Source organism: Callospermophilus lateralis, chromosome 15 (genome assembly GCF_048772815.1).
Source record: "Callospermophilus lateralis isolate mCalLat2 chromosome 15, mCalLat2.hap1, whole genome shotgun sequence".
Taxonomy (NCBI): Eukaryota; Metazoa; Chordata; class Mammalia; order Rodentia; family Sciuridae; genus Callospermophilus; species Callospermophilus lateralis.
This window is the reverse complement of record NC_135319.1, coordinates 69,909,575-69,923,715: the sequence shown is the minus strand read 5'-3', so window position 1 is coordinate 69,923,715 and position 14,141 is coordinate 69,909,575. Positions and strand designations below refer to the sequence as shown.

The 14,141-nt window shown below is 47.2% G+C and overlaps 1 protein-coding gene across 1 annotated transcript; it reads left to right on the top strand.

Annotated features, from left to right (window-relative positions):
* Positions 1-10,670: 10,670 nt before the first annotated feature.
* Calhm3 (calcium homeostasis modulator 3) lies at positions 10,671-14,141 on the top strand. The gene is made up of 3 exons (XM_076835342.1): positions 10,671-10,957; positions 11,873-12,128; positions 13,668-14,141. The coding sequence occupies exons 1-3, from the start codon at positions 10,671-10,673 to the stop codon at positions 14,139-14,141; spliced, it is 1,017 nt and encodes a 338-aa protein (XP_076691457.1).

Here is a 14,141-nt window from a genome sequence, read left to right as displayed (position 1 = left end):
CTCTTGCTGTCCCTCTGCTCCTATGGTTCCTTCCCACCTGGTTCACCTCGCCCCCTTCTAACTTAACAGCTCCTACCCAGCTATATTCAAATTTTGAAAAGTCTCCAGGTTGATAAAATAATAAAATATTTGACTGAGAGTCCACTTTCTTCCTTCCCTGAGCCCCTGAATGCTGACACAGAGACAACCAAGGGGATGGCCCCTACCAGGCAGGCAAGAGTGGGGGTCATCTAGGTCAACCTGGGCCACTCTGAACTTGAGACCACCTTAGTCAATGGAATAACATCTCTCTCCCCATTGAGAAATTAATCCTCAATCAGGAAACGGCGACATGCATCCTTAGCTAGGATATGTGACACCTCTCACATCCCCAAGACCCAGTCAGTCCAGAGTTAATCAGGCTATCAGAAAACTGTGTGGGATTGTCCTACCTCTACTGCAGGGAGTGGCTGCAAGTGCCTGAAAGCATAGTCGTTATGGTTTAGATATGAGTTGTTCTCCATATGCTCATGAAGACAGTTCATGAGTATGAGACAACTGAAGAATGTTCAGAGGCGAAATGATTATGAGAGTTGTAACCTAATCTGTGGATTAACCCACTGATATGGATTAACTGGGTGGTAATCTGGGTAGGTAGGTAGAATGTGGCTCAAGGAAGCAGGTCAATGGAGGCACGCCTTTCAGGTTTATATTTTGTCCTTGGTAAGCCCAGTGTGCGCTCTCCCCTGCTCCCCTTCCTGGTTCCCATGTTCTGAGCTGTTTTATTCCACCACACCTTTCCACCAGGATGTTCTGCCTCACTTTGGGCTGATAGCAGTGGAGTCTCCATCTATAGACTGAGACCTCTGAAACCATGAGCCAAAATAAACTTTTCCTGCTCTACATTGTTCTTATCAGGAGTTTTGGTCATGCCAAGTTCAGAGCTGACTAAAATGATAGTAAATATACTATGTATTTATTAAATGAAAAAAGAAACAGATGAATTAACCTATCAATACAGCTACCCAGCCAGTCAGAGAGCAGTTCCCTTCTCGGTAGTTCATTTTCCTCAGTACATTTTCCTCAGTTTCTCTGAGGCCAGAAGCCTTCCCTCTGCCGGATGGAACTCTGTGCTACCCATTTTAGCATGGAATGGGCATCATACTGCCTTGTTTTCAGATACTTTGGGATACAGGTTTATTCATTGACTAGAGACTATTTATTGAGCACTAATTGTATACCTGGCACTGAGCAGGATGCAGTTTCCTTGCTAGCACCAAGGAGAGCCTGTCATGTGCATCTCTATGTTCTAATTCCAGTTCCTCCTCCCAGGCCTGTGTGCAGGGCTGACCCCTCAGTCAGTTTCACAAATACTGATTGCAGAGATTGCAGAGCCAGGCAGTTGGCTCTGAGCTCCAAACTTTTTTGATTGTGCACTCCTAGCAGCAATAAAACTTTAAATGTATACCCTAATATATATATATATATATATATATATATATATATATATATATATATATATATATATTCATATTAGGAATACTATATTCATATTAGGAAACTTCCCTAAATAGACAAATGGTTGAGTAAAATGTAGATCTCTTGCTCTCCTCCTGGGAGACACATGCTCTTCAGACTGATAATTCACAAACTTAGGTGTGCATCCAAATCGTCTATAGGAACTTGGGGAGAGGGGAAGAAGGTCACTAAAATGAAGATCCTCCTCCCCACAAGAGATTCTGGCTCAATAGAATCTGCTATAGATCACTTATTGCTCACACCTTGGGAAACTGGTCCACATGTTCTAGTTGGGGGGTGAGGTTTAAAGAAGGCCTGCAGCTTTTCCTGGGGAACACTGGATACTACCTGGGGGACCAGGCCAGCCAGCAGGGCAAGCCACCTTGAAGGTAGGGCAGGAGGTGGTCATGCCTGGACCTTAGCTCCCCTCACCCGCTCTGCAGACAGATTTGCCCTCTGGAAGGAAGCCCCTGAATTGATTGTAAGATCTTCATAGAGCCCCAAACTCTTATCTTTGGGGTCTAACTCCATTAGGTCAAATATACTAAAATATACCACATTTTACATGAAACAATTTTCTTGCCTAATTCTTTTTGAAAGGGAACTCATCAAATTTACCACGTGTTTTACTTTTGAGCAATCATGTATGTGTTGAATTTCTTGCTAAGTGAGAAAAATCTATGATGGTCTTCAAACATAATGAAATCTTTATGAGTACTACCATTTAATGATTAATAAAGTCGATACAATGTGAAGTTTTATAGGCATTTAACTGAGCACTTCTAAATTTTTATTTCAAAGTTTTCCTTCCATAATTTGGAGCCAGTAATTTTCCCCCAGTCTCAAGCAGACCCTTAAAGGTCCTATAGGCCTAAATACTGGGCTTACAGTGTGCATTCATAAAATCCAGGCCTGAGTTGGGTGTGGTGGGCCATGCCTTTAATCCAAATGATTCTTTAAAAAAAAAAAAAAAAAAAAAAACTTTTTTTTTAAAGAGAGAGAGAGAGAGAGAGAATTTTTAATATTTATTTATTTATTTTTTAGTTTTTGGTGGACACAACATCTTTATTTGTATGTGGTGCTGAGGATCGAACCCGGGCTGCACACATGCCAGGCAAGCACGCTACCACTTGAGCCACATCCCCAGCCCCCAAATGATTCTTGAGACTCAGACAGTTGGATTACAAGTTGGAGGCCAGTCTCAGCAACTTAACAAGCCCTGTCTCAAAATTTAAAAAATTAAAAGATCTAGAGATAAAGTTCATTGGTAAAGTACCCCTGGGTTCAACTTCAGTAAAAATAAAAATAAAAATAATTCAGGCCTGAGGCTGCATGTTCCCAAGGTTGCATCTGAAAGGGCAGGTGAAAGTCCCCTCAGGAAGCAGAAAGGAAAATGTTCAATGCCAGAAAGAGGATAAAGTGCCCCCACCTGATAAACTTGTGTAATGACTTCAAAGTCCTGTGTCCATTGACCCATCCCGAGGCCACTTATTCAGATCACTGTGGCAAGTGACATCAATGAAGGACTTATTCCCAGGAACCAGACTTTGGTCTAAGCGGTTCATGTCTGGGAGGTACAAACTTTTATTGCAATCCTGGGAGGTACAAACTCTTGCCATTGTTGTGATTTGACTCTTCTTCTTTTTCCCATTTTACAAATGAAAACCCCAAGATTTAGGAAAGCCTAGATTTGCTTGCCTAGGAGCTGGCGAGTGAAGAGCTGAGTTACACCTCTAGCATGCCCATGTGATGCCATGCCTGTACTGGGCTGGATTCCTCTGAGTCCCCAGCCTGAGGTGACACTTGTTACAGGGGTGATCTCCTCAGCAACTTCCGGAAACAGCCCCTTCCTGCTTGAGACCCCTTACAACACCCTGTAACTCTCTGGAAATTAGCCAGTCAGTGCCCAGGTGCGAATGAACACAAAATAGATTTAAAAGAACAACACACTGAGGAGCTGGGGTTGTGGCTCAGTGGTAGAGCACTTGCCTGGTATGTGTGAGGCACTGGGGGTTCGATTCTCAGCACCACATATAAATAAATGAACAAAATAAAGGCCCATAAAAAAAGGAATCTCTTTAAAAAGAAAGAAAGAAAAGAACAACACTGAGACCAAAGAAAGAAGCTCTGAAATGATTGCAGTATTCCTGCATCCTCCCTCTCTCTATCTCTCTCTGTCTTTCTCTGTCTTCCTTTCTCCCTATCTCTCTTTCTCAAAGATGTTTAAAATGGTCTTTACTTGGCAGGAAAGCCTTTCCAAGCATCTTACATAACCAGAGAATCATAATGGAAAAATATGATAAATATGACTGCATAAAAATGTAAAACTCCTTCATGGCAAAAGCTGGCAGACAAATAAGAGCCAGGAAGCCCCGCTCCAATGAGCCATTAGCCTTAACTCCCACTAGTGCCCTTCATCCCCAGCCCCGAGTAGGGACTGACTTTTCTCCAGTTGCTGCAGCCAGTGTGCTATCTCGCTCTGACCCTCTTCTCCAAGAGGATCCTAGAGGTACACCTGAGAGTTCCCCAGGGAACCCTTCAGTTGAGAGCCCTGTGTCCCACCCACCTCCCGCTCCCCCTCCTTTTTCCTATCCATCTCTCGCCAGCCACCACTAGGTAGCACTAGAACACCACAAGAATTTCCTTTGTCTCTGGCAAACGGACAACAAAAACACCATAAGAGACATTTACCGGGTGCTCTTTTCCTCTTTCAAAATGCAGAGAGCTTTTCTGGGGGCGGGGGAATTTAAGTTCTTATAGCTTTTATTAGCAGCTTCATTACAAGTAAAACATGTCGTTAAGGAAACTGGCCCAGTTCTTTAGCCACTGCGAGGTTACCCTCTGAGCATGTTTACTTCACTAAGGCCACTTTCTCTTCTTTCACCCTGAGCCAGAGGAGAAGCCCTCCCTATGGGGGCAACTGTTTGAAAGGTTAAACCCAATCATGGATCAGGGTGCTCAGAGCACTCCTGCTCAAGGTGAGATGCCCTGTGTGGACACCTGTGTATGGTCAGCACCTGGCCCTCTGCAGACACCTGGGAAACTTCAGAGCCAAAGCTTGAAGTTATGATCAGCAGGAGGGGTGCTTCCTAGGGTGGCCTTCTGAGCACCTGATTACCCTCAAATCTGGGGGTACTCACTTCCAGCCCCAGCATGTCCCACAAACCCCTTCTTCATCCATTTAACCATCCTGGGCTGTCTCAGAAATCACTTTCCTCTCATGAATATGAATATAGGCAAGAGGGGAAAAGGTGACCCGAAGTCACTTTGACTTTGGTGTGCTTATGGAGCAGAAGTAGAATTCAGGAAATCCAGTTGGGTACGCGCCCCTCCTGCCCCAGCAACCCACATTTTTTTTGCCCCCAAGTCTCTGCATTTGAGCCAACGTGTAGGGTCTGATGCCATTGTAGAAAGATCTCCAAGCCAGGAAACCAACCCCTCCCGCAGGGTCTGCAAACAACTTCATCTCAGTTTAGTCCTATAATTCTCCTTCACAGCTTCTTAGTCATTCCAAAAATAAAAGTGGGGAGAGATAATATTATAAAACCCAGGCTTATCTGTCTCTTCTGAGAAAAGAAGGAGTCAAAAGTATATTATGAACCAGGGAAACTATATCCTGTGGGGTAAAGATCAATTGGGGGTTTGGGATGGTTTTTTGTTTCTTTGGTGCTGGGAAATGAACCTGGGACACTCTACCACTGAGCTACACGCCCAGTCCTTTCTATTTTCCATTTTGAGACAGAGTCTCACGAAATTGTCGAGACTGGTCTTGAACTTGCAATCCTCCTTCCTCAGTCCCCCAAGTTGCTTCGATTACAGGCATGTGCCACTGTGCTGGGCAAGACCAAGAATGTAAATGAGGAAGAATGTTAGGATTTGAAGCTGACTGTCTTATTTTGTGTCAATTGTAACATTCTAACCCTATTGTTCTAAGCGCCACTTGCTTTGAATTTATTACCAAGCCATCCTACAAAAGCCCTCTACCTTAGTACCCCAACTGTTGGTTTATGAGGGTGACTATCTCTCTGGTTTTGTCAGTATTGGGTATTATCAACATTTTAGTTTCTAGCAACTTGTGAAGCTTTTTAAAAATACCTGGTTGTTTAGATTCCTATTTAATTTTGAATAAGGATTAGAATCTTCACAGGATTTTTGAACACTTATCTTTCTTTTTCTGTGAATAGGCCTACTCACATCCCTTACCCATTTCTTTTAGATGATTGTTCATTTTGTAATGATTTATATGAGGCTTCTGCATATTCATAAAGATAGGCCTTTGTAGGGTATATGTGTGTGGCAAATATCTTTTTTTTTCAGTTTGCAATTTTATTTTACTTACTGGGTATTTTTGCCCACAGAATTTTCTAGTTTTGATGAGGCCCACTTTGTTCTTCTCCACAACTACTAGATGAACTCTACTCCCTGGGGGCCTTCCTAGCCTCTAATGAGGAATCAATTCACCCACATTTTCTTTCTGATTTTTTATGATTTTAATTTTTATGCTTAGATCTTTGAACCCTATGGAATTTATTTTAGTATAAAAAAAAATGATGTAGAGATTTCTTTTAAGTTGTTCCTGAATGATTACTCAGTTGCTCCAGTGTCCTTGGCTAAATAGTCTCGCTTCCTTGTTTTCCTCCCTCCTGTCGCTTGGGAGCCATGTGACTCTGGTGACATTAGTGACACATGGCTTCCCCCAGGTCTGCCAGGACCCAGAAAGGCCTCTGTCCTCATGGTAGCTGACAAAATCCTGTCACTCTTGGACAGAGAGGGACCTACTGCTCCTCTAGACACCCTCCCCAGCCTGAAAGAAGTGGGACACACTCCACTGTCTTTCCTTAGAAGGAAAAAGAAAAAAGAGCAACTCAGGGAGGGTTTCTTCATTATACACAAAGTGGTAACTTAATCACACACGGATTTCTGAGTGCACACACACACACACACACACACTACACACATGCCCATCTCACAGCAGATATGTACACACAAACACACACACACACACAGACACCCATGTATGTACAACCATGCATGCATGTGCACCCCTGCCACCAGATACAATGAGTTTCTCCAGCAGAGCCATCATTTATATATGAATATAAACGCTTTTAAAAGGAGGTGCTGGGGATTTAGCTCAGCAGCAGAGCACATGCCTAGTGTGTATGAGGCCCTGAAAAGAAGGAGGAGGAGGAGGAAGAATTTCTTAAATGTGAACATCTGTAGTGCCAGCTACTTGGGAAACTGAGGCAGGAGGATTGCTTGAGCCCGGGAGTTCAAGCCTGGCCTGGGCAGCACAGCAAGATTCTGTCTCAAAAAAAGAAAAAGAAAGAAAAAAAACCCTCTTAGAATTAAAAGACCCAGAAGAACTTTGCTGCCGAACTCTGGGATGGGGTAGGAGATTGATAAAGTCTGGTTATAGGCATTGTCACACAGCAGATATGCAATTTAATATCTTCCCATACACAGGAGTAAGTTAAGTCCTTCTCCTATTCTTTTCTCTGTTTCTTCTTCTGGTTCAGCAAGCCCAGGCTTAAGGCAACAAGATATGATAACCATTTCATCTTGTCCCTTTATATCTTTGAATTTTTCCAATAAATATGTTTTGTCATCTGGGTGGTGATACACACCTGTAATCCCACTGATTCAGGTGGCTGAGTCAGGAGGATCACAAGTTCAAGGCCAGTCTGGGCAACTTAGTGAGACCCTGTCTCCAAATGAAAAATAAAAAGAAGTGGGGATGTAGTTCAGTTGTAGAGCACTCCTGGATGCTAAACCCAGTACACACACACCCCACAAAAAAGAAAAAGTTTTATGATTTTATTGGAAATTTTTTAAAAATCATAAAAGTAAACAATTCTGAAAACATAGATTTTTTAAAAACTTTACAGCCATTTCCTTGACCTGTGAGAAATAATATCTCTAAATTATGGTTAGAGTCCTTCATCTTTTTCCTTCTAAAGCATTTCCCAGTAAATACCTAGCAAGGCAATTGTCGGTGCTCAACTGCACACCACTGCCCTGCAGGAACCCAGGGGCCTGGGCTGACCTGAAGCTGTCTCACCTCTCACCTTGACCTCTCAGAAGCATTGTTTAATCCTTTCTGGAGACTTCCAAGGTAAGAAGCAGCCTTACCTCAGGCCACCCTCCTCTGCAGACCAGAATGGGAGCAAGTGTTGCTGAGGACCCTCCCAGACCAGTTCTCTTGCTCTGCAGGCTCAGGGTGGAGGAGCCTGGACCCTTTTCTGGTCAACAGCACAGTGGGTGACTAAGGCAAAAAGGTACAAGAGGATCCCAACTTTCTTCCTGACTCTGTCCCCACGAGGCTGTGTGACCTCAGACAGGACACCCAACCTTTCTGGGACTGCCCTCCACCTGAAATTGTGGTAGAGGTTGTCCTCCATGATGTTAGGAGACAAAGGTTCCTCAACTCCTGCCCCAGAACACCTGCCTGTTCCTCCACATGGTCCCACTTTGATGACCTCCAGGGGACTTGCCCTTTCAACTCTACCCCCACCATTTTCCTCACACAGTTAATCCTGTCTTGGAAGACCAGGACTAACATGCATATTATGTGAAATAAAAATATAGGCTAAGTGAACTACAATGTATTCCTTTAGCAGGTTCCAGGAGTCCATCACACAGCAAGGTGGGCTGTCATCCCTCAGAGAAGCTGAGATTGAGGCACAGAAAGAGACCTATGTGATATCACATGTGGTAGGAGAAGGAATGGTGGTGTCTGAGACTTGCTCCAAATTGGAAGTCACGGTTAGGGAGGCACATAGGCTGCTTCTGCTGTGGGTGCTGCTGGAGCTCCTTGGACCAGCAGTAGCACCCATCAGTCAATCCTTCCCCAGCCTGGGAAACTCCAGGCAGGCCAGCCAGCCTGGGCCACAGGGCCCTGGCACAAGTCTGGAAGGATACACACCACTGTAGACAGGCAGACTCTCTGCATGTGCAATGATGGGAAGATATAGTGCCATCTTTGAATTTTTCATAAGAGTGGGGTTTTTTGTGGGTTTTTTTTTTTTTTGAGTGCTTGGTTTGGTTTGGTGCTACAGGGTCTCACTACATTGCCCAGGCTGGCCTTGAACTTGAGATCCTCCTGCCTCAACCTCCCAAGTAGTTAAGATTACAGGTGTGCACCACCACGCCTGGCCATAATATGTTTTATCAGGAAAAGAAAAAAAATAGAGATGCTTTCATTTTCTAAAAGTTGCATGAGAGTATGGAAGGAATGCTGGTTGTGCAGCCACAGTAGTCAGGGTGAGTTCATGGAGATGGAGTGTCGGTGGGACAGATTCAGAAGGATGTCTAATTGGTGTGCTCCAGAGGGCTGTGGGAAACACATGCATGACCATGAGGACCCAGGGCCTAAGGAAGGGACAACAGGGCTGAGGCAGGCATTTCACTAAGGACATTACTTGGAGTTGAGTCCAGGCCTGATGGAGCAGGGGCCAGTGGGGGTCAAGTCCTTCCCACTCTCAGGCTTCCCTTACCCTATCAGTGGCTGTGGGCAAGGTTTGAAGGAGCTAGAAAAAAGAAGGCTGAGGAGGAGCCTATGAAGTTGGGGTCTGGATATTCAAGCACCCTGACTCCTCATTCAGACCCAGGTGACTTCCCACCTCAGGAACAGGTCCCCTGGGCTGCTGTGGCTGTCGCCAGGCTACTGACCACAGGACTGTCAAATACATGTGGACAGGAGAATTAGAAAGGACAGACAGAAAGACAGAGGCAACAACCGAGAGAGACAGAGACACTCAGAAATATGTACCAAGGGACCATAGAAAGAGAGATAGAGAGAGAGAGAAAGAGAGAGAGTTAGGGAGACAGAAGAGTAAAGAATGAGAGACAGAGACAAAGGGAGAGAGACAGAGAGACTGAAGGCAAGACCTACGTCCACTCATTTGCTTCTTAGGAGCAGAGAGAGAGGGTGGTACAAATCAAGAGGTGGAAAGAGAAAGATCAGAGCTGGAGAGGAAATAAAGGGGGTCCCCCTGTCAATATCATGAGAACAAACATTTGCCATCACTTACAAACATTTGCTTAGCACCAACCTAGATGCTCCAGGAAACAAAAAGGTGCAGGCCCGGTTCCTGTGCTACCTAGAAGGGACATCACCCCCACACCCGGGAAGGCTTAATAACTGGCTCAGGCAGCCCTCCCAAGGGCTGGGCGGGAGGTAAGGTAAAAGGGCTGCATTTGAGCTGCCTGCTGGAGGGCAGGCAGGAGGGAAGGGTAAGTGTCTGGCGGGGGGGCCTGGCATCAGCAAAGGTGTAGAGGTGGGAGTCAGGTACATCAGGAGGGCTTGAATGCCAAGCTCAGGAGGCTGCAGGCTGTGCCGAGGGGCGTGTGGTAGAAGCTGTGTTTAACCAGACTGGGGGGGCATAGAACAAAATGGATACGAGGGAGGTAGCACCCCCCCTGCAGCCCCTTCCCCAACACCCCTGTCTGTCACTTTTCCCCCCTATTTTTCTGCAGTGCTGGGGGTTGAACCTGGGGACTCCTTCTGTGTCTCCACCACTGAGCTTCACTTCCCATCTGACACTTCTCACCTCCTGGCCTTTGATTATGCAGAACCCCCACCTGGAAGCCCTTCCCTTCCCACAACCCTTTTCAAGGCCAATGCTGAGACACAGTTTAAGGCTTTTCCTAGGAGTCTTCTCTTCCAGAAGCCCCCAGGCCAAGACAGATGCTCCTGGGCTTGATCCCAGTCTAGGAGCCCACCAGAAATCTTGGTCTGAGCCAAGTCATGTTCTTGACCAAGACGAGAAAGCACAATTTGGCCCCATCTGCATCTTTGCCTTACCACACCCCGCATTTGCCTCTCCCCCCAGCTGTCTGGCCTGAGTATCCAAATCCCCAAAGAAAAGAATGAGGTGGGGAGGGGTGGAGTGACAGAGTGACACCCATTTGCCTAGAGGTGCTTTGGGCTGGTTGGTCACAGAGCAGTGACACATTGCCCAGCGCAGAGGGAGCAGCACTGGGGACATTTGCCTGGTCAGAAGAGCCTTCACGGAGACGGCCTACCTCTGCCTTAAGTCTTTAGGGGCTGGGCTGAGGACTAGACACGGTCTCCTCCTCAGATCCCTGGAAAAGGAGAAAGAACTCCTGGGGTCCAGTGTGGCCAGACCTCAGTGCACCCATCTGGCAGCTGCCCCCACCCTACAACAGCCATGGACAGGTTCCGCTTGTTTTTCCAACACTTCCAGAACAGCTCCGAGTCTGTGATGAACGGCATCTGCCTGCTGCTGGCCGCGGTCACCATCAAGCTGTACTCCTCCTTCGACTTCAACTGCCCCTGCTTGGCGCGCTACAACACCCTCTACGGCCTGGGCCTGCTGCTCACGCCCCCGCTCGCCCTCTTCCTCTGTGGTCTCCTGGTCAACCGGCAGTCTGTGGTGATGGTGGAGGAGTGGTGCCGGCCTGAGGGGCACCGGAGGAAGGACTCGGGCATCATCTGGTAGGATCCCACACCTCTTCTCTCAGCAATCCCTGGGCACTGTCAGGGGCTCCCCCACCCAGCCCCCGGGTACTGTCAGGTGTGCCCCCTCCTTCCCCAACTTCCTTCAGCTCATAGAGACCCAGTTGCCAGTTTCCATCTGGAAAGATCTACATTTTTGCAGCACTAGCAATTGAACTCGGGGCCTAGCACATGCCAGACAAGCACCCTCCTACCGAACCACATCCCCAGTCCCTTTTTTTTTATTACTTTATTTTGAAAAAGAATCTTACTAAGTTGCCCAAGCTGACCTCAAACTTACCATCCTCCTGCCTCAACTTCCCAAGAAATACATGTGTAGTTCTGTTCCTATCATTGGTCACCTTTCCATGACCAGTGCCATAAAAATATGAATGATACAGGGTTCCCAAGAATTCCCCAATGTCACACTGGCTGTGGATTTAACTTGCCACATTCACCAGGGGTAACCATGGCACGCAGAGCAGTTTTCTGCATGTCATGAGAAGCAGTGGTTTACTTAAAGGCTGCATGCCCTCTCCTGCAAGTTCCCCAAGGACAAGGATCTCACCTGTAGCACCCCTGTGCCTCAGAGCATGACACCTGCCCTGTATCAAAATCAGCCGATGATCTTGGCAATTCGCAATGCTCACCAGCCCCTGCTGCACTCCAACCTGGAGTCAAGCTTTGTTCTGCTAAGGGCCTCACGAGCGTGCCCTCTCTGAATTCTCTCCTCAGCCCTGAGTCCACTCCTTGATAGGACCCATTTTTAAGGATGAGGACCTGGGGCACAAAGAAGTTAAGTTTCTTGTACAAGCCCTCACATCTAGGAAGTGGCAGTACTCAGACTCCAACTCGGACTGACTCCACAGCTGAATTCTGCCTGCTCTTTGTGACTCCTCCTTCCTCTGCTCCCAGGTACATGTGCTCCTCTGTGCTGCAGAGAGCGCTGGCTGCCCCCATAGTCTGGATCCTGCTGGCCCTCCTTGATGGAAAGTGCTTTGTGTGTGCCTTCAGCAATTCTGTGGACCCTGAGAAGTTTCTGGACTTTGCCAACATGACCCCCAGCCAAGTGCAGCTCTTCCTGGCCAAGGTGCCCTGCAAGGAAGATGAGCTGGTCAGGGACAACCCTGCTCGAAAGGCCGTCTCTCGATACCTGCGGTGCCTGTCACAGGTATTAGCATTTTCTATGCATTTGTTCATTTCATTCTCAGCGCAACCCTCAGAGACAGATACAATTACTATCATCCCATTTGCAAATGAAGAAACTGAGGCTCTGAGAGTTTTTAGTTAACAAGTTCAATGCCATACAGCATATAAGAGGCAGGGTGGGGTTTCTGAATGCATGTGTCATTATTCCTTAAAACCCCTCACCACAGTGCAGGTTCCCCTCAGTGCCTGGCTCTCTATAGGGTACCCACTCCATTATCCTGAGGGCAAACCCAGGCCCACTTCCAGATTTCAGATTCCATCCCCACCACCCCCAGATCCCTGTGCTGGAGTGTATCCACCAAAGAGAATTACAGGAGCCCATTACACACGGAGCACCACTAGGGTTACAGGCCATAAAGACCCAAGCCCTGTCTTCTGTGGGGGGCAAATAGGCTGGTGAAAACACAGGCCTGGGGTGCAGTGAGAGAGGACTAGTGCTCAGGCAGCACTTGACTCTGATTCAGACTGTGATTTTGGCCATGGCACTGACCTCTGTGCCTCGGTTTCTTGTGCAAAATAAAGCAAGGAAGGGTTGCTGTCCTCAACCTTGCTGGTCTCTGTGGGCTTCAACACTAAGCTCTCCTGAGTTCAGTGGAAAGTGAAGTCAGACAAGGGTTTAAACCCTAACTAAGCTGTTAGCCATCAGTCATGTTAAGCTCAGCAAATTGTCTGATTTTCTGCTCCTCATGTATAAAATATTCACCTTAAATTTGGGTGGAAGGGTCCTGTGTGCAGCCATATGAGACAGTTTTGTACATGTTTGGAATCATATCTATAAATGACAAGCATTCAGATGGATTTGTAGTTTCGAGGAGTGATTTCTCATTGCTCCAGGATTTAAGCTGGGTCTTGAAGAGATGCAATTTTGGAAAGTAGAGGAAAGAAGAATCTGCTAGGTGTGGGTTCCAGCCTTAGAGAATGACTTCCAGTTTCTTACTGCCTGGACACTGTTCCCTGTCCCCATTCCTAGCACAGTGCCTCCCACAAAATAGAGCATGAATGTGTGCATGGATGAGAGGATGGATGGATGAATGAACATGAGGATCACATGAAGAACTAAATGAAAAGAGGAGAGAGGATGGGTGATGGGTGGGTGGGTGATAAGCACAAGGTTAAGAGTATGGAAGCATGAATGGGTGGGAAGGTGGATGGCTAAGAGGATGGATATGGACAAGATGGGAGGAAGGCTGGATGGGAAGATGATGGACATATAGTCAGATAAGAGGATAGATGACTGGATGGATGAGTGGAGAGATGGTTGGATAGATGAGTAGCTACAAGAATGGGAGAATAAATGGAAAAGATGGATGGATGGATGGGTGGATGGATGAATGGATGGATGGATGGAGAATGGCTGGTAGGATGCATGACTGAATGGGAAAGTGGATGGATTAGAGGAAGGATGAAGGGAATAGTAAAGAGGGGGCTTTGGAGCACCTCCACAGTATGGTACCGCATCTGAGCCTCACTGCACCCCACCTCATGCCTCCTCAACCTCTAGGCCATCGGCTGGAGTATCACCCTGTTGCTGATTGTGGCGGCCTTCCTGGCTCGTTGCCTGAGGCCCTGCTTCGACCAGACAGTCTTGCTGCAGCGCAGATACTGGAGCAACTATGTGGACCTGGAACAGAAGCTCTTTGATGAGACGTGCTGTGAGCATGCCCGGGACTTCGCGCACCGCTGCGTGCTGCACTTCTTCGCCAGCATGCAGAGCGAGCTGCGGGCAAGGGGACTGCGCCGGGATCTCGGGGAGGAGACCCCTGAACCCCTAGACGACCTGGATGGCGGAAGTGGGAAGGCCCACCTGCGTGCAGTCTGCAGCCAAGAGCAGGTGGACCACCTCCTAAGTACCTGGTACTCCAGCAAACCTCCACTTGACCTTGCGGCATCCCCGGGGTTCTGGGGGGCTGGCCTTAGCCACCGTGCACCCATGGTGGCTCCAGGCACAAGGCTGTCCCAGCACACTGATGTGTAG

Coding starts and splice junctions, on each gene's coding strand:
- Calhm3 (XM_076835342.1), top strand. CDS start 10,671: ATGGACAGGTTCCGCTTGTTTTTCCAACACTTCCAGAACAGCTCCGAG. Junction 10,958..11,872: donor AAGGACTCGGGCATCATCTG/GTAGGATCCCAC, acceptor CTCTGCTCCCAG/GTACATGTGCTCCTCTGTGC. Junction 12,129..13,667: donor ACCTGCGGTGCCTGTCACAG/GTATTAGCATTT, acceptor CTCAACCTCTAG/GCCATCGGCTGGAGTATCAC.